This window comes from Mirounga leonina, unplaced genomic scaffold, assembly GCF_011800145.1.
Source record: "Mirounga leonina isolate KUSES-001 unplaced genomic scaffold, KU_Mleo_1.0 Mir_95, whole genome shotgun sequence".
NCBI classification, from domain to species: Eukaryota; Metazoa; Chordata; class Mammalia; order Carnivora; family Phocidae; genus Mirounga; species Mirounga leonina.
The window spans coordinates 5,641,753-5,661,328 of record NW_023270865.1 but is presented as its reverse complement, the minus strand read 5'-3'; the positions used below and the strand labels follow the sequence as shown (position 1 = coordinate 5,661,328).

The 19,576-nt window shown below is 41.8% G+C and overlaps 1 protein-coding gene across 1 annotated transcript in view; it reads right to left on the bottom strand.

Moving 5' to 3' along the window:
* Positions 1–19,576, bottom strand: part of ADCY2 (adenylate cyclase 2) — a 388,609-nt gene that overhangs the window by 93,198 nt on the left and 275,835 nt on the right. The window contains exons 7-12 of the mRNA XM_034998852.1: positions 14,783–14,910; positions 9,472–9,630; positions 8,516–8,648; positions 6,970–7,143; positions 4,255–4,298; positions 659–739 (exon numbers count right to left, since the gene is read on the bottom strand). Coding sequence (XP_034854743.1) covers positions 659–739; positions 4,255–4,298; positions 6,970–7,143; positions 8,516–8,648; positions 9,472–9,630; positions 14,783–14,910 — 719 coding nt within the window. The remainder of the gene's footprint in view (positions 1–658; positions 740–4,254; positions 4,299–6,969; positions 7,144–8,515; positions 8,649–9,471; positions 9,631–14,782; positions 14,911–19,576) is intronic.

The window sequence follows — 19,576 nt, the reverse complement described above, 5'->3', positions numbered from 1 at the left end:
GGAGAATTCCAAGGCCAACGAATGTCGTCATTATGTCCAGGCCGTGAGATCTACCACCTTCTTTAATTTTCCCCTTGCATCTCCTGGACCATTTAGAACTATAACAGCAATTCACAGACTGAAGAAACATTCACAGATTTCACAAACTCATAGACTGAATGATATTTTGTCCCCTAAAGGATCTTTATTCCTCCCACTGCTGCCCTGAATTCAGATTCTAGTGCTCAAAACCTCTCTTCAACAACCTAGAACACAGGTGCGTCCACATTCCCGGACTGTGCAGGGGAAGAAATGCATTTTGAACAGAGAGAGTCACACAATACAACTCAGATTTTCCCACATGGCATTCCTATTGACCTTTAAAAAATATTTCTTACTGAACACATTTTGCTATGATTTTTCTCTGTTTATATCTCATGTTGTTTTTCAGTAATTTACCTGGAGAGTATTTCTTAGACAGGAATGAAAAATTTTCTAATTACCAAAAGCTATTATTAAGGACAACTGAGGTGAATTGAACCAATGTCTTCTAAAAGCATGGCTTTGTCATGGCAAGTATTATAGAGTTTATGGTGAAATTTGTGGAAAATATGACATGATTTTCAAATAATACAGTTTGAAATAAAAAAATGGTAATTTAAGATCATGAGGTACTCACTTTTGTGCATTAATTCCATCAATTGCTTGAATCATCCTTTCATTTAATTCTTCTTCAAATCTTTTCTTTTGGGACTTGGTTCTGTATGAAAAGGGAAACATTATGAGAGAGAATGTGACTAAGCCAAATATGAAGTCCATTTTTCTATGATGCTGAAACCCCTATTTCATTCAGCCCATTGGATCAAAATTAGGAAAGAAGGAAACGAGAGTCTAGGAGCAGGCTTTTCTTTATTAACATCCAGCCACTCTGTGGATTGAGCGAAGTGACTAGAGTTGGCGACTGGCACAGTAAATGTTATCTTACAGTTTAGTCACTGAGAGTGAAATGACACCAGACATTAAAAAGCAACACTGGAGATATATCCTTGGTGTTTGTGATAAAAGAACTTTCTGTCCTAAGAGATGCATTAGCCCTTGACTTGTTGCCTTCATAAACTTTATTTTACGATGGAACACACTGGCTTTGGAAACTCCCCTGCAAAAATTTTGTCTGGTTGAAAAAAACAGTTGTTTCTTGTTCATGTTTCCCTTGGTCAGTTTTCAAGAATTTGCAGAACGACAGTCTTCTCTGAGGCCTATCAAAGCTTCACTGTATGCATTTAAAGCTTCCTCTGTACTTGAAAGCGCTCTTCACAGGAAACCCCACATATATTTGCAGACACTCACTTGGTCTTAGAAGAAAATAATCTTCAGCCATATTAAAAGACGCCTTGTCAACAAATTAGGCCAAAAGAATGAGCTCCCCAAGGTTAATTTGACCATTCGCATGAGAATCATATAAAGGAGAAAAATCAAAATAATCCCTATTTTTAAAAATTACACATCTGTTGCGGAGAGTAAAAGCACACAGGAGCCTCACAAAACTGAGTAGAGCACCTGCAAGTCACCTGGTCTAACGTGGAGCGAGCCCACGGCTTCTCTGGGCTTGGGGTGGTGGGGGATGGCAATTACTAATCGGACAGGCCTTCTACTCTGGGATGACAGTAACTGTTCTCAATTCAGAACTGCCCCTAGATAACAGACAAGAATAGCACTGTCACATCTATCTGTAATTAAATCTCCCGAGAGTATCATGAACGAGACAGACGGGCCTTCCTATCATCCCAACACCATTGGTGGGTTGTTGCCCTGAGCTCCTGCCTTCTTGAAACGGGCCCCGGGCATTCCCGGTTCAAAAGCACAATGATCCGAAGTGATCCACCTACAGATATGAGCAAACTGAACAAAGAAGTGTAAGCATGCCAAATTCTAAGCATGCTTACATTTGAAGAAGGAACATTCAATTCATTTTTCCCTTCTTTTAAAAAAAAAAAGTTAATTTAGCAATCATCTAGGATGGTTCATTGTCATTTAGAGGCAAGGAGGTACCTTCATGTTTTTTGTATTGGCCCTCTGCCTACACTTGAGTTTGTAGACTTCAATTGGTGGCTTTCTTTTTCACAAAGTCTTGCCAAATCTAAGAACAGTGTAGCTCCCTGGAGGCTCACAGGAAAACGTAATCCTTCCATGGTATGCCCGGGGCTAACCAGAGCATTGCCTCCATGAATCTGTTTCAGGATTAGTTTACATAATGTCTACACAGCACATAACGATGTAAAGGTGAGCACAGAGTAGCCCATACGTGGGTATCATTACACATCCACTGTGCTTACTGATTATCTGGATAATAATTCTTAACACGTAGTTCCCCTGTCTCTGTCATTTTGTGATCTCTGCTATGGTGAATGACAGGACACCCAGGGAGCTGATAATCTACCACCGGGAGTTCTTAATTTGCCAGCTTGGGTTGTATTCCTCAGACGTCAGGTGTTTCTGGCTGTCCAGTCTATGTTCCTGCCCCTGGGTTACCCTGATTTCCAATTTCCTTCCATTCTTCCTCCTGAGCCCCTTCCCCGACCTGTCCCACTCCCCACCTGGTCTACTGTATCTGAGGATGCGGGGAGGAGGCCCTGGTAATGTTCTATACCAGGGCATGCTGGCTCAATGGCCAGGCTGAAGGCTCAGGGAGATTTTATAACGCAGGCCACTGGCGGAAACCAGGACATGTGAAGACAGCCCCAGTGAGGCTGATTTGGAAGTGGTGCTCTCTCCATGAGGCCCTGGGGCCACCAGCGATCCAACCACTGCAGAGGAAAGTGGAATCGATATGGGAGAGGCTCCCAGCAAGGCCGGCAGGACAGGAGAGCAGTTAGGGGTGCAGAGTTTGGGGTCACAAGGCCAGAGCACAAATCTGGGCCTCTCCTCTGCCAGCCACGTGGCTTGGGCCTTCTCCTCACCCCTCGCGCCTCTGTGTCCTCCCTTCTAAAATGGTAACAGCATAGAGTCTGTGTTGGAGTGATGCTACAGGGGTGACACGAGATCTTCTGTATGCCTGGTACAGATCCAAAAGATGGCTTATTGTCATTGTCTTCCACACAGCACTCTTCCCAGGAGCTGCTGCCCACATCATATGGGCCCTCCACAAGGCATCCCCATGCTAATTTCAGTAAATAGTAAGGTCTAGTAAATAGACCCTTGAGGCAGAATCTCAGGGAGGACGAGATAGGTGACAGAAGAAATATGGAATATAAAATGAAAAGATGCCTATGAAATTTCCATGGACAGTTGCTTACGGATCTGCTAACGTCTTACTGGCTTGAAGAATTTCACCTTCTCAAGTCATCTTATGGGGTCCATGATGTTCCTAAATTAATGTAAGTTCTCTTTAATGTGCCTCTTAATGCTTCAAAAACCCAAGAACCCAATATCCTTACAACATAGCACTCTAAGTATTATATCTCAATATTAAAATTTCAAATGTGATACAAAATACGAATTAGAGCTCATTAGAACAAATGAAGTCCCACAGAAGATTCTGGAATAAGGTGCGCTATTTGCAAGGATGTGGCAGGTAACAATCTAATCGTGTTTAATTATACTTGGATACAATGCATTTTCTACAGAATAAACGCACTTCTCTGTGGGAAAAGAAAGGCTGACTTAAGCTTTGGGCTTTTCACTAATTGTCCTAATGACTTCAATAAGAAATACTTAACTCCCAAACCAATACTAATATAAAACTCTGAGCCCAAAAGCTAGAGGATCATGAAAAAGGGTTAGTGCCTACATTCTGTGGCTGATGGTGACAAGGGGCCTGTGGACACCGTGTGAAGCTTTTCTCTTTTTTTTTTTGAGCAGGTTGGCAGGCCTTCTTTTCACTATAGAAAGGCCGGACTTATCTTGCTTTTTTTATCTCTAGGATTCAACACACACAAAAAATGTAATTTTAAGCAGCATACTACTTTTAAGAAAATCCAATTTTTTACTACATATTAACATTAAGAAGAGTCATTTTTAGGAAAAACAATTTAAAGTTCTAATGTGCTTACCCAGTGCTGTTTTTCCTTTTCCCTCTTTTGAACCTAATAACATGACCCTAATAATGATATTTTTAGAAGCTGAAAACAATCTAATTGGGCTTTTTCACAAGCAGCTGCTCTTTTTAGAAGAAATGGCCTTCCAAGTTACTCTAATTGATGATAATCACTTTCAGTAATAAATACAGAAAAAAAAAGACAAGTCTTTAAAAATCAGAAAGTACAACAAATACCATACCTTAAGGTACGATTTTGAAAATTATGCTGACCCATTGGCACATCCTATTCAAAAAAAAAAACAACAACAAAAAAAGGTTGTTAGTTTCTAAACACATACATCAGAGACTGATGTTGCAGTGATAATCATGTATAACATTTTTTCTTTTATTGTGGAAGGCATCATTTAGGTAACAATTACCCCCGTGGGGAAGAGGAGCTTAATTATAAATGTGAAGAAGATGAAAACCACAGTTGATACTTAGAATGTTGGTGTCATCTATAAACTCTAGATGTTGGGAATATCAGGATTGTTGTCTGGAACTTTAAAACTGACATCCTGATATTTGCAGATACGATTTCAAATAAGGGCCTTGCAAGTAACTGTTAGTTACTGTAGACATCTTACAATCCTGTCTGGAATCAGAGAAATATTAAAAAGTGCTTTAAAACACAAACATCACCACAAAATCTACAGTCAAGCATTATCCCTGAACTAGGCTGGTAAGAAACTGGTGCCCTTGGTAAAGTATGTAAAATCACGACTCATTGATCAAAAACAACAAACCAACACATGAGTGCTGGTAGCTTCTGAAAAAGGACAGAGACAGAGAAGCTGATGAGGGTTTCTTAGTGGGGGACATGCTGTGAAATGTTCAACACACTTAAAAAAAACCCCAGAAGATCCACTTTTATCCATTTGTGGTGGAAATTAAAATAAAAGTTGAAACAAAGCTTCTTCAAGTGGCTCCGAAGATACTTTCATCTCCAGTGTTAGATTAGGAATGTATTTAGCCCAGTGATTTTTTTTAAATTTTATTTTCTTATGGTATGTTAGTCACCATACAGTACATCATTAGTTTTTGATGTAGTGTTCCATGATTCATTGTTTGCGTATAACACCCAGTGCTCCATTCAGTACGTGCCCTCTTTAATACCCATCACCGGGCCAACCCATCCCTCCACCCCCTCCCCTCTAGAACCCTCAGTTTGTTTCTCGGAGTCCATAGTCTCTCATGGTTCGTCTACCCCTCCGATTCCGCCCCCTTCATTTTTCCCTTCCTTCTCCTAATGTCCTCCATGCTATTCCTTATGTTCCACAAATAAGTGAAACCATATGATAATTGTCTTTCTCTGTGAAAGGGAAGGTATTTTTTTAAAAAATAACTAGACTTAGGGGCTCCTGTGTGGTTCAGTCGGTTAAGCGTCTGCCTTCGGCTCAGGTCATGATCTCAGGGTCCTGGGATCGAGCCCCACATCGGGCTCCCTGCTCAGCGAGGAGCCTGCTTCTCCCTCTCCCTCTGCCTGCCGCTCTGCCTACTTGTGCTGCCTCTCTCTCCTCTGTCAAATAAATAAATAAAATCTTTAAAAAATAAAATAGAAAATAAATAAAAAATAAAAAAAATAACTAGACCCCGAGTCTTGTTACATAAAGTCTATGTGCTGCTGAAGCAAGCACGTATTACATAAAGAAAAATAATGCATTATTCACCAGCTCTATCAACGCTGAATCAGGAGTCAGTGCAGTTCTGCACAGGAGATTCAGTAAAAGAAATAACTTTTGGCAATGACACTGCTTGACGCTGGAATGTATTAATAAGAATGATGCTGGGGTCTTTCTCAAAGTGAGTACGGGACACAGCCGAGTAACAGTTGTATGGGCTTCTCGTACTAAACAAAGCTTTGGGATTTTCTTAAGATATCCTATACTGGGGGTGCCTGGGTAGCTCAGCTGGTGAAGCATCTGTTTGCTTGTTTGCTGCTTATGGTCTCTCTCTTCCCAACAGATGGCAAACTGCTCTCAGACATGTCCTGGCGGGCTCCCTGGTCGACCAATGGATATGGTCTTCTGACAGATCACATTTACTTTTTAGTTCAGAAAAAACACCAGGGAAGTTGAGAGGAGAGATCTAACGAAGTCAAAACAAGACTGTGGATGGCATCACGGTGGGCTGCTGGGAGGCGGGGGCACAGGGAGATTGGAAAAGTTCGCTTTCAGCTGACAACCTGATGGGTCTCCTCTCATCAGCCGATGAGGACTAGGTAACATTCCATTGTTTTTTTTTGCCTCAACTGCATCCCTAGTACAATTAACGACATTATACATGAAATTTTACTCAGAGATCGTTTTAAAAATCTAACAACGCCATTGGGATTATTCTAAGTGCTTTGCCGTAGTTACTCTTCGTGCCCCCTGTGGGTCTTTCTATTTTCTGTCTGCGTTTCAGCCATCTTATTGTGGGAAGGAGCTCTGGCACCTGATGAGCTGTTGGAAGGTGCAGTGAGGTAAGTCAGGGGCTACACAATAGAATGTTCGCTGCCGCTGACAAGGCTTGAACACGCCCGCAGTGAAAAGACAGACCGGATGTGGCAATTCAACCTGCAAGGACATCACGCCTTCACTTGCTCTTTGATTATGATGACCAGGCTTCAGGAGAGCAAACAAACAAAATGCCAGGACAAAAAAAAAAAAAAAAAAAAAAGTTCAACTGTATTCAGTTGCTAATGACTGAATGAAATAACAAGTAAATCAAATGGTCCCGGGTTATAAAGTTATCACACAAAATCACTCTGGTTCGAACCCTTGGCGACCCGAGCCTGGCCCTCATTCACACTGGACAGCTGTTTGCAAGGGGTCTTCACTAGGACCAGCGGTATTTTGGCCCGAGATGCCGGCCTTTTGCGTTCGGGAAGCTTCGGAGGCGCTCCGGCGCCGCGGGGCACAGGGGGAGCTTACCGTGGTGCTGATCTTGCCATTTTCCGTGGTCATGCTGTCTCGGTGATGCAGGTGTGCAAAGGGCTTGGCCGCTCCCCAGGACTCCAGGTACCGGGTCATGCGCACGGATGCCCTCATCTTGGCTCCATCGAGGGTGTGGCGAGGCCTGAAGAGGTGAGGGCTCCTTCGTTCTCCCTTGGGGTGGGAAACAAAGCATTACTCCTGGCACACCAAAGGGGCCAACCTTCTCCTGCCTGCTCCCTCGCCCTGACTCTGGGATTCCTCCCTTCGCCCCCTCGCTCTTCACGGCTTCTGCCCTCCCTCCTTCAGCGTGACTGGCTTCCAGTGTTACGAGCTCTTTGAACTGAGTGGTTTTTTTCCCAGAGAGCAAAAGACACCTGTAATTTAAACTTAGGAAAAAATAATAGTCATTTTAATGAGCATTTTTTACAAAGTAAATTCTTAAACAAGATAGGCTGCTCTGTTTCAAATCTTTCTTGATGACCGTGGTTTAAAGGGGCAGTTGCTAGAGATCAGGGCCATTTTCTGATGCGAAATGGTCTTAGGAATCTGTGTTCGGGTGTTTTTGCCGGAACACAACGTTCTCTGTATACATTTTTTTTTTTTTTTTTGGCCTCCTCCTCCCGCCTATAGCCCCGAGTTCTTCCTGACTGACACACGCCTGTCTCCAGATCAGCTGTCACGTGAGCTGGTAGTGTGTCTCCAAAGGTGAACTTGGAGTTTCAGGGAGGCTACCACCGGTGAGCATCCATGGCCTTGACCTCGTTGATTCTGCGAGACTGGTTTTGACAGTTCAGAGGTGTTTCTTGCTGATAGGCTGCACAGTTTACTGGCCGTGTGAGCTGGGGGGAAGTTACAGAACCCCTGGGAGCTTCAGATTCTTAGTCTGTAAATAGCAGTGGCACTCATTTGGCAGGAATTTGAGAAGGGCTATGAGAGATGACAGCTAGAAGCCCTTGCTTGAGCCTGACATCTGGTATGATCAGAGTAAGAGACAGCTCCTAACTCTCTCGGTGGCCTGGCACGTCTTCTAGGTAACGGAGGATTTTACTGCCTCAGAGTTAACCATGTCTGCACAGTGACACTTAGTGGTTAATTGTTTAGAAATTTCTTCCTTTCCTTCTTCTTCTATGTTCATCCTACTTCATCTCAAATTAGATTTTTATCATCTGAAGCCCTGAGCAAAACTTTTTGTCTTTATGTAATTTCCCAGTTGCCAGGGTGGGCACACGGAGGGACTTCCAGAAGCCTCATGGACTAACACATACATTGACTAACACTTATAACCCATCATACAGACAGTAACCTTATCATAGGAGCAAGCAATTCACTGCAACTGTTCCTTTAATAGATATTTTAATTTATGATTATAAAACATGTGCCATAATCAAACTGCCATATGCATTTAAGGTCATTTTAGGGGCAAAGACCAGGAAAGCATTCAACGGATTCTTGACTAAAAACACTTATCTGTATCTGTAATTTGCCCCTTTCTATCTTCACCACAGAAGTCAAAGGGTAATTAGAGACTCTTTACAGTACTGACCTTGGGGTTGATTACAAAGTAGGTTTTCACCAGGTGCTGTTTTAAATATGGGTCTCTTATGTCACCGTCTCCTTCCTCCACCTTATAAGCGCCGTTCAAGTGTTCCAGGGTGACGGAAGAAATGTGAACACGTCTGAAATTCCGTTTTAAAACCACAATCAAGATAGGTAAGGATAAACATGAAGGTTTTTCTTATTTACTTGTGATTTTAGAAATAATTTCTTCTCCCCCAAAGGAAGGCAAGGCTCTATGTTCTTGGTAAAATGGACTATAATACAGGTTTATATTTTATTAAACAGGGCTTTGGAAAGATGCTCGCAGAGGTCACAAGACACTAACATTTAGGGCCTCTCTGCACTCACAGAAACCCGCATGGTGGGTGTGGTGAATTATGGCAAATAAAACTCAACCATAAGGAAGTTCTGTTGTGTGAGTGAATTTTTTGAAACACGTGCCAAAGGCGTTTTAGGGAGTGTGCTGATGTGTATAAAAGTACGGATTTTCTTTCTCAGTGCTTGCTTCCACGCTTTTCCAAATTATAGCACGTGCATCAAAATTCTCTTGTCTGAAATACGCTCTTCTAACTGGAGGGAGATGGTACAGTTTGCTCATTTCAATAATACTGGCTTCAGAGGTCACCAGTAATAGAGAAATGCCACATCTGCCCTGCATGATAAAACACCTTTCACCTAGGTCACTATTCACACATTTGCAAATAAATACAAGTAATTCAGGATCCAGTATCCACAGTCTTTGACCATGGGTCTTGGGGTGGTAGAATTGAGACTTGAGAGTTCGTGTTAATCTAATTAACGTAAGGGGCCACTGGGCAGGAATCACCAGGTGCTGAGAGGCGTCAGAAACCACCAGGTATCCTGCAGTCGGTTGTTAATCCAATCGCCTGGCATTTCTAACCGTGTCCACAGCTTGAAAAGAGAAATCCAGATGCGCCTTACCCAGGGACCCCTCCAGCTTCCATGTGATTGGCCAAGGTCACGTCATGGGACCACACGTCATACTGCCACTTCTGCAGACCAATCACCCCGCAGAGGACGTTCCCAGAATGCACTCCCACGCGCATGTTGATATCCACTCCAGTGGCGTCCCTCACTTTCCTGAAGAGAAGGAGAGAAGCATCACCATCTGGAAACACCCTCTTCTTCCTTTGACTCTTGGCCAATTTTCAGGGCACTGTGTTACTCAGAATTTTTCAGACTTTTGGAAATAGAGTCACGATTCCCTCCTGCGGCAGAAGATGGCTGCTCTGGGCCAAGAGAAAGGCATTTTCTTTCTGGTTGCTCCCAGACTAAACCAAGAGCTCCAAGGCCCTGGCTACGACAGCCACATCACGCCAGACTGTTGGAGCTGATGCAGCATTTCGGCTGTAGCTTTGGGTTTTCACCTATCATGTGCTGATACCTGCTCTGAATTCTCACACCAGAATCAAGAGACATGGCCTTGCACCGTCAGAAAGAGTCTGAGATGCCATCTATGATTCTAGCACTTAGCACGATGCATGTCCCCGGTGAATATTTTCGCCCGATAAGAGACAATACGCCGTATTTGTGAGCCTAATGACTTCAGCCTGAATAGGGATTTCTCAAAAAAAACTAACCATGAGTTTAAAGCGTTTCACTGTGCACAGTCTTTAACAAAAACAACAACAACAAAACTCTTTAAAAAGTTTTAATCATGCATAAGGAAGGTATCATTAAAAAGCAACTAATTGAAAACAATAGTTTTAAAAATATTTTAGGACCCAATCAGTAACCCATTTACAGAGACAAATGAAGAACTTTTTTGAATGGAAAATGGAAAAGCTTATTTATTTCTCCCAACTAAATGTATTTATCAATGAAATATTACTGCAGAAGAAGTATGCAGGGAGGTCAGGAGAGAATTGCCCCAGAGCAAATATGGAGGGAAGTGAAGACATTGATCACAACCCAGCAGGGCGGAGGTTACCAGGTGTGGGCCGCAGTAAATAAGCATCTCAAAATGCCACTGGCATGGATGTCATGCTTCAATGATACATTGACATCACTTGAGCATGCTGAAAGTGATAAGAAATGACAAGAAGAAATGGATCCACAATGTAAAAAGAAATGCCCTCCTAGAAAAGGAATCTACAGAGTCGTTCCCTTCCCCCCCGCCCCCTCTCCTCCCATCCCTTCCTCCTTCCCTATCATCCTGTTTTGCTTTTTCACAAAGAAGTCACAACCTATTTGGTACCATGCAAGTCCTCCAGACCCTTCACTCCTGCCCACACGATGGGCAGAGCCTCAACATGACCCTGGAGGGCTGCCCCTTATTGCTCCGTCCTCTATCGGCTTATGGCTGCCTGGGCACCATATGGTCCTCAACTCTGGGCCTCTGCTCAAGATGGCTCTTCTCTGTGCTGCCCTCTGCCCTGAGCCTCCCTCTCCTGACAGGGCACTGGCATCACGTGGCCAGCTGGCATTGGTTTTCCATCAGTGGCTGAGGCATGACCTCATCTGGGAAGGCACCTCATTCTGGTCCCTCCTTCTAGGTTGATGTGGGCACCCCTCCTTGGTGCTCCAGCCTCCCTGAGTGTACTCAGCTTTCCCTGCTTGTGTCCACATCTGCCCTCAGAGAGTCAGCCCCACGAAGATACATGCCTCTATATCCATCAGGGGTTTGGTACAACATGGACACTTGGAGAAGTTTCCTAATTGACACAGGTCATTTCCAAAGGATTTTACTGTGCTTCTGTCTTTGGGAGATAATGATCCTGAAAAATTTGCCATCAAACCTGTAATTGTTCTTAAGATTTTCTGTTACTGAACCACATCCAACCACATGACATTTCTGTTGACCAAGTATGGTCAGTAGAAAATCAAGAGGGAAAGAAGGGTGGATGACATACTCCATAGTTGGCCATTTTGACAGAACTGACTGGTGAATGATTTGAGTTTTTTAAAAAGATTTTTAAGCTCAATTTAATTAACATATACTGTATTATTAGTTTCAGAGGTAGAGTTCAGTGATTCATCAGTTGCATACAACATCCAATGTTCATTACATCACATGCCCTCGTTAATGCCCATCACCCAGTTACCCCACCCCCCCACCTCCCCTCCAGCAACCCTCAGTTTGTTTTCTGGAGTTAAGATTCTCTTATGGTTTGCCTCTCTCTCTGTTTTTATCTTATTTTATTTTTCTTTCCCTTCCCCTATGTTCATGTTTTGTTTCTTAAATTCCAATTATGAGTGAAATCATATGGTATTTGTCTTTCTCTGACTTATTGTGCTTCACATAATACCCTCTTTAAAACCATCTCCATGTCCCTTGTGTCTTTTTTAGAAAAATGGGTTGATCAAGGGTTCAGATGAATTGACTGACCGCATGTTTTAATGCGTTTGGATGCAACCTGTGTGATCTATAGAAAAATATCGAAATAGTTGCTTAAAGCTTGTGACAATAGAAGACAATCTTCCCAGTTTAAGAGGAACCCTAATCACTTACAAAGTCAGGGCTCTGCATATTACCTCCTCGATTAAGAACAGTTTACATTTTCATGACAGGGAAAAAAAAATCTCTCTAAGCACTGGGAATATTCCAAACCACCACTGACGTGCTCTGTGTCAGTCTTTTAGCTAACAGAGAATGAGGTGCTGAACATGTGTGGGGGTCCAAACCCGAAGGAAAAGTACAGCCAAGTGTTCCCAGATTCTAGGAAAAACCTGAGGTAATCTGGAGAAATTCCAAGTGTACTCTTTCTCTCCACTACCTTAAAAAATTAGAATTCTCATATTCATCCTCATTTTATGGTTCAACACATGTGAGTGGAAATATTTGCCCTGTATGTTAGAAGAACAAAGAATCCCTGACATTTGCTGAGATGCCCTCTCTGTTCCTCCCTATTCTGGAAGTACAAAAAAACAACCTAATACTGATCACTGTGTCAAATGCAGAGGAGCCGAACACGTGATTTAGAACAGAGAGAGAATGTGGACACCCTTGGTCAGTGAGTGCAGAGCACAGAGACATACCACCATTGCCTGACTTGATAAGTTTAGCTACAAGCAAGAGTCCTTGAAAGTTTCCTCAAATCTTCTAACGTTGCTGAGATTCTGGACACAGGAGATATTACCTCTGCATCCATCACAGATGGATAAATAAAACGTGGTATCCACATACAATGGGATTAATTACTCCACCATTAAAAGGAATGAAGTGCTGACACATTCCACAATGTGGACGAGCCTTGAAAACATTATACCTCGTGAAATAAGCCAAACACTAACCAAAAAATGTTGTGTGATTCCACACATATGACGCATCTAGAAAAGGCAAATTCGCAGAGACCGAAAGTGGAAAAGGGGTTGCCAGGGGCTGGGAAGAGAAGGTAATGGAGAGTTACTGCTTAATGGGTATGAAGTTTCTGTCTGGGATGATGAAAAGTTCCTGGAAGTGGACAGTGGTGCAGGTTGTACACAGTTTAAATGTACTTAACTTAATGCCACTGAACTGTATATGTAAAAATGTTAGGGGGCAATAGTTATGTATTATTTTACCATGATAAAAAAAATATAACAGAAAAAAATATTACTGATGAGCTGGTGATGTGCCAGTGGGCAGAACGTAAGTGTTCTTTCTCCTAAAGGCTCTTCAACGTGCTGGAATAACGTAAACAGAACTGGGAAGCAGTTGACCCAAAAGCAGAAATCAAACTTCAGTAATCCGATATATTATTGATGTGCATAATAAGTACATTAAAAAAGCCCTTTCTCCCACCAGAACCCCTTTCATCCCATGCTGGAAACCCACACCGAGAGTGCCTCCGGGGGCAGGTAATACATTTGAGAAAACCTATTAGTTTTACTGATTAAATTCACTTACACTGTCTGGACCCAGAGTGGGAAATAGTTAATTACTTCTGAAACAAAGTAAAAATATTTTTCATGTCAGAGAAGACAAATGAGTTACTTTGGGGAAGAAGCAGGGGGACAAGGTGATTTGCACACAATGTATTTCGTGTGGGAAGCGGAGGCCACACTGACTAAACTTCCCATCTCTGTTCTTTCTTCAGTTCCACTTAATTCACTTGCCTCCCAAGGCTGATCTGTCCACAGTGGTCTGTGGTCACCACTGCCGACCTAGAGGCCCTGGACCACTGAGATCTCCCACACTTACTGGAGGCAGTGTGGGCTTCACTGTTTATCCCTGGACAGCCCTGGGAAAGCCACCCACAAATCTTTTTAGTTCACTTCACCGTGTGACCCACATACACGGTGGCTAAGCCCGTGACAGCTGGGCTCACTGCCTTCCCACTGAGAGCCCCATTTACTCTACCACTGAGACAAAGAAATAGAGCACCAACCACATAATTCCTGTCCTGTTTAGACCGAAAATGTGTGCAGGATAGGGTAAAATCACTTGACTGAAATAGGCAATCAAAAACCCCAATACACTAAAATCCTTCAGTCATACAATCAACCAACAAGAGCTTTTACCATTTATAAGAATATTCTGGCTTCTACCACGGGCATTACTGAAGAACTACATTATGGCACTGGTAACAAAAATTAATTTTGTACTTTACACTTTTATCTAGTACTTGTCAACTGTAACATTATTCGACATAAGTATGGCTTCTCCAGAATTATGATAAAAGAAACTATAAATACAATACAGAAAACATACTCTATGTATACAAACTGAAACTAAATTTATAGAGGTGAGAATTTTCGACGAGATGCAGTAATTTTGGAATTTCATGTGAATTGCAATCTGGTGGTGAAAACTACCTTCTCCCTGACAACTTGAGTGTAGCCATATTGTTTGTCAGAAATTGTTTGTATGGAAGTGTTGAATCGCTAAATTGTACATCTGAAACTAATATACTGTATGTTAACTCATTGGAATTTAAGTAAAAACTTAAAAAAAAAGAGAAACTGTTATATGGTAAAAGCACAGACCTTTTTCCTTAAGATTAGAGAAGATATTTAAATGAAAAAAAAAAAAATCACTTTGGAAATAACCCAACCTTCTCCTTGCCCGTAGATTTCTACCTCGGTGTTGCTGTAATCCAAGGCTAGTCATAACAATACAAAACACTTCCAGAAGTCTTACTTTGGACTGAGGTACTCACATGCCAACAGCTGGGTCTCTGCACACTTCTATTTAAAGGCTCAATAATGTTTTTAATCCCAGTAGACAGAAACACAGAAACAGTTCTGAGTGAGTATTAGAACTTGAGATTCTTAAGCAGTTAAAAAGGATCCTACTAAGCCTTACACTTACTTTATGGCTTCACACATGTCCAGCCCCATTTTCACACAGTTCTTGGCATGGTTCGGGAGAGATATAGGGAGTCCGGACACACAGTAGTAGCAGTCTCCCAAAATTTTTATTCTCATGCATTCATTCTCCTGGAAGAAGAAATCACAGCATTCAGTTACACTCAGCACTCATACAGTGGTTTAGATTTTCTGAATATCATCAAATGTTAGTTCTACTGATAGCATCGCAGTGACCTAGGGTTTGTGGGGACAGAAATGAGCCCTGGTTGGGCTTCCCTTCATGACCCAACAGGAATGAACCACCCTCACCCATACGCCTATTTGCCAAAGCAGGAAGAATCAGGAAAAGGGGAAGGAAAGGAAAGCAGAGAGAATGTTCTGGAATGATTTACTCTTAACAGTAGCAGAGTAGTGTAATGACAGGATCATTCTCTCCAGCCCAAATATCGCAAGCACTGATGGCGAAATGAGATCTGCCATGCAGAGCAGAATCTTCCAGGACAGTGAATGACGATCAGAACTTGACTGGAATTAGAATTGCATGTCATCCCCTACTATGCTCATAGTTTTCTTCATTTATTTTAAAGCTGAGGCAGATTCTTACCTGAGAACATAGCTTCTGAAAAACATCTCCATAATACAGTAAGCCACCATTCAACATTGCCAAGTGATTTAAAACTTAATTCTGACCTTAGGTTAAACTGTTTTAATATGAAGTGGGACTCATTATTTTTCTTGGCTGGGTTGTTTTTATATTATGATATTGAGATTAGCTTCATTCATATGCATTAATCCTACACACACTTCTAACTTTTCTAGTTACTTTATAGACTCGTCACTAAGGAAAAAAAAAGGAAAAAAGGCAAAAGACAAAGAATCAAAAAAACACGAAGATGTGCCAAACACAGATCTTATCGTTCTTAACACTAATGCAGGCTTATACATAAACTGAACAAATCTGAAATAATAAAATGAACATAAGATTTTCTTTTTTTTTTTATTTATTTGAGAGAGAGAATGAGATAGAGAGAGCATGAGAGGGGGGAGGGCCAGAGGGAGAAGCAGACTCCCTGCTGAGCAGGGAGCCCGATGCGGGACTCGATCCAGGGACTCCAGGATCATGACCTGAGCCGAAGGCAGTCGCTTAACCAACTGAGCCACCCAGGCGCCCTCTTTCTTTTTTTTTAAAGATTTTATTTATTTATTTGACAGAGAGAGACACAGCGAGAGGGGGAACACAAGCAGGGGGAGTGGGAGAGGGAGAAGCAGACTCCCCGCTGAGCAGGGAGCCCCATGTGGGGCTCAATCCCAGGACCCTGGGATCATGACCTGAGCCGAAGGCAGACGCTTAATGACTGAGCCACCCAGGCGCCCCAAACATAAGATTTTCTTGTTCTTAAGTACGTGTTAGGTTTGTTGAAGATTTTGCATATTTCATTCCCTGTGTGATAGAGAGTGCACAAGCTGGGGCATTTTTTCACACTTATCTATGGTGCTACAGACGATCTGCTTAGTAATTCCTAATTAAAAATCTCATAAGTAAAAAGGCAAACAATTACATACTAGTAGGGCTTCTATCCCATACTTCCTAAATAGATATTCTGAATCTAGAACACACTAAGATTAACAAAAGTGAATTCTTGGCAAACTTATCAAAGATCAGGTGACCATATACATATATGCATGGGTTTATTTCTGGGCCCTTGGTTCTGTTCCATTGGTCTGCGTGTCTGTTTTTAATGCCAGTCTCCTACTGTTTTGATTCTGTAGCTTCGTAATTCATTTTGAAATCAGGGAGTGTGATGCCCCCAGCTTTGTTCTTGCTTAAAACTGCTTTGGCTATTTGGGGTGTCCTGTGGTTCTGTATGAATTTTAGATTGTCTTTTCTGTTTCTGGAAAAGATGCCATGGAGATTGTGATAGGAATTGCATTGACTCTGTAGATGCTTTGGGTATCACGGACATTTTAGCAATATTAGTTCTTCCAACTCATGAACATGGGATGTCTATTTATTTGTGTCTTTTTAGATTTCTTTCATCCATGTTTTACAGTTTTCGGAGTACAAGTCATCCATCTACTTGGTTAAGTTTATTCCTAAGTATTTTATTCTTTTTCATGATAATGTAAATAGGATCGTTTTCTTGATTTCCTTCTCAGATACTTCACTACTAGTATAAAGAAATGCAACTGGTTTTTGTACATTGATTTTGTATCCTGCAACTTTACTGAATTCATCTATTAGTTCTTTTTTTTTTAAGATTTATTTATTTGAGAGAGAGAGAGAGTGCACACGAGTGGAGAGAGGAGCAGTGGGAGGGAGAAGGAGAGAAGCAGACTCCCAGCTGAGTGCTAAGCCAGACACGGGGCTCGATCTCACAGCCCTGACATTGTGACCTGAGCTGAAATCGGAATCGACACACAACTAACTGAGTCATCCAGGCACCCCTGCCCTGTCTATTACTTCTAATAGATTTTGTGTACATTTTAGGGTTTTCTTCACACAAGGTCATGTAATCTGCAAACAGAGATAATTTTACTTCTTTTCTGATTTGGATGGCTTTTCTTTCTTTTGCTCTGGCTAGGACGTACAGGATTATGTTGAACAGAAGTGGTGGGGGCAGGCATCCTTGCTGTGTTCCCAATCTTAGGGACAAAGCTGTCAGTTTTCCTCCATCAAATATAATGTTAGCTATGGGCTTTTCACATATGGCTTTATTTTGTTGAGGTAAGTTTCTTCTGTATGTTATCAGTTAAGAGTTTTTATCATGGAAGGGTGTTTAATTTCACCAAATGCTTTCTCTGCATCTACTGATCATGTGATTTCTACCCTTCATTCTGCTAATGTGGTCTATCACGTTGAGTGACTTGTGTGTTGAACCATCCTTGCATCCTAGAAATAAATCCCAGATGGTCTTTCTGTACGGTCCTTTAAATGTGCTGTCAGACTTGGTTTGCTAAGTGAAATTAGCCTGACTTTATTCAGGACACCCAGAGGATAGATACCGCGTGATCTCACTTAGATGGGGAATCTAGAATGTAAAATTCACAGAAGCAGAGTACACTGGTGGTTGATGGGCCTGAGGGAAGGGGGAAATGGGGGGTATGGGCCAGAGGGCACACAGTTTTAGTTATGTAAGATGAGGAAGTCCTAGAGTTCTACTGTATAACATTGTCTATAGTTAACAATACTGTACTGTATACTTCAGAACGTGCTAAGAAGACAGAGCTGATGTTCAGTGTTTTAGTCACATCATCATCATCATCATCAATAATAAATGAAGAGGGCAAGAGGGACACCTGTATGTGGTGGATATGTTTATTGAATAGATTGTGGCGGTGGTTTCCCAGGTGTATGCTTATCCTCAAGCTCATTACATTTCATATATTAAATATGTACAGTTTTTCATATGTCAATTATACCTCAATAAACTGGTTTAAAAGATTAAAAAATAAGTGAATGCTTTTGGGTTCCTTAGCGTGGTTATGTGCTTTATGTAGAATTTACTCAGTTGGCTGAGTTATCTCTTTGCTTATGATGCTGTCCACTTCCCTGTTATTTAAACCTGAGGCATAAACTAGTTCCCAAAACATGCTCCCTCTGTGACCAGCAATGATTGGACCAAGCCATCCTAGGCTATAATCTGATACTGCCTGGACATTCTGTTGTTCAAACCATCAGAGAGGAACAGAAGGTCACGCTAAGTATTTCTGTTATGAGCAATGGATTTTGTCTTCCCCAAATTCATATACTGAAGTCCTAACACCTGGTGTGCCTAACACCAGTATGAACTTGACCTCATTGCAGGTATAATTAGTTAAGATGAGGTCATGCAGGAGTAGGGTGGGTCACCAATCCAATATGACTGGTGTCTTCATAAAAAGGGGACATTCAGACACTGAGACTTGCACAGAGGGAGAAGGCCACGTTAATATTGGAGCTATGCTGTCACCTGCCAAGATTGGGATGTTTCCTCCTAATGTGACAAAAATGACCTTTTATTAATTCAAACTTTTAAGACATTATTTAAGTTTAAATCATCTTTTTCTAAAAATGAGCACCCAAAAAACTCAACCTCTTCCTTTGGTTTGGTAAAAAAAAGAAAGCAGTGCTATACTCTAACTGCTTTTTTAAAAATCCCCAATGATCCATCCTGGTCAGGCAGGCAGCCGAAGGCACTTCCTGGGGAGCCTGACCCAGGAGTGACCCTGTGAACATCATTTATTCCTAAGAGGCTTGCCTGGAATGTTCTGTATGGTTTAAAATGAGATGAATCTTGCAGGGAACTAAATTTGGAACCAACTCTCTCTTCCATATATAAATAATTCATTTTAATAAGCATAATGAAGTATTTTTTGTTGGAAATAATTCAAAGAAAGAATGAGGCTGACCGGTAATGCTTTATGAGGTGGAAGTAAAGGGCTGGCAAGGGAGGAAATCATTTTTATCACTATTCCCACCAGCAACCCTCACGGTTCCAGTAAATACGCAAGTTCTAGCATGGTTTTAGATCGCCTATCACCATTTCCTCTCCATGAGCATAGGAACGGCAAATACGGAACTTAATGTTTCTGTTTAAGAGGCAAAAGGGTCAATGGATACCAATGAGACAAGAGTTAGTAAAGGGTTTGGGTGGGAAACATGCATCCTACTTTAGGGGTTCTCCCAGGGTGCTGAATACATGAATAGTTACAACTGGATGAGGGCAATCGTGTTTCCAACTCCTGACACGGAAATGCCTAAAAAGAGGAACTCAGAACAGCACCGGGCAGAGGGATGTGCATCTTAAATTCATCA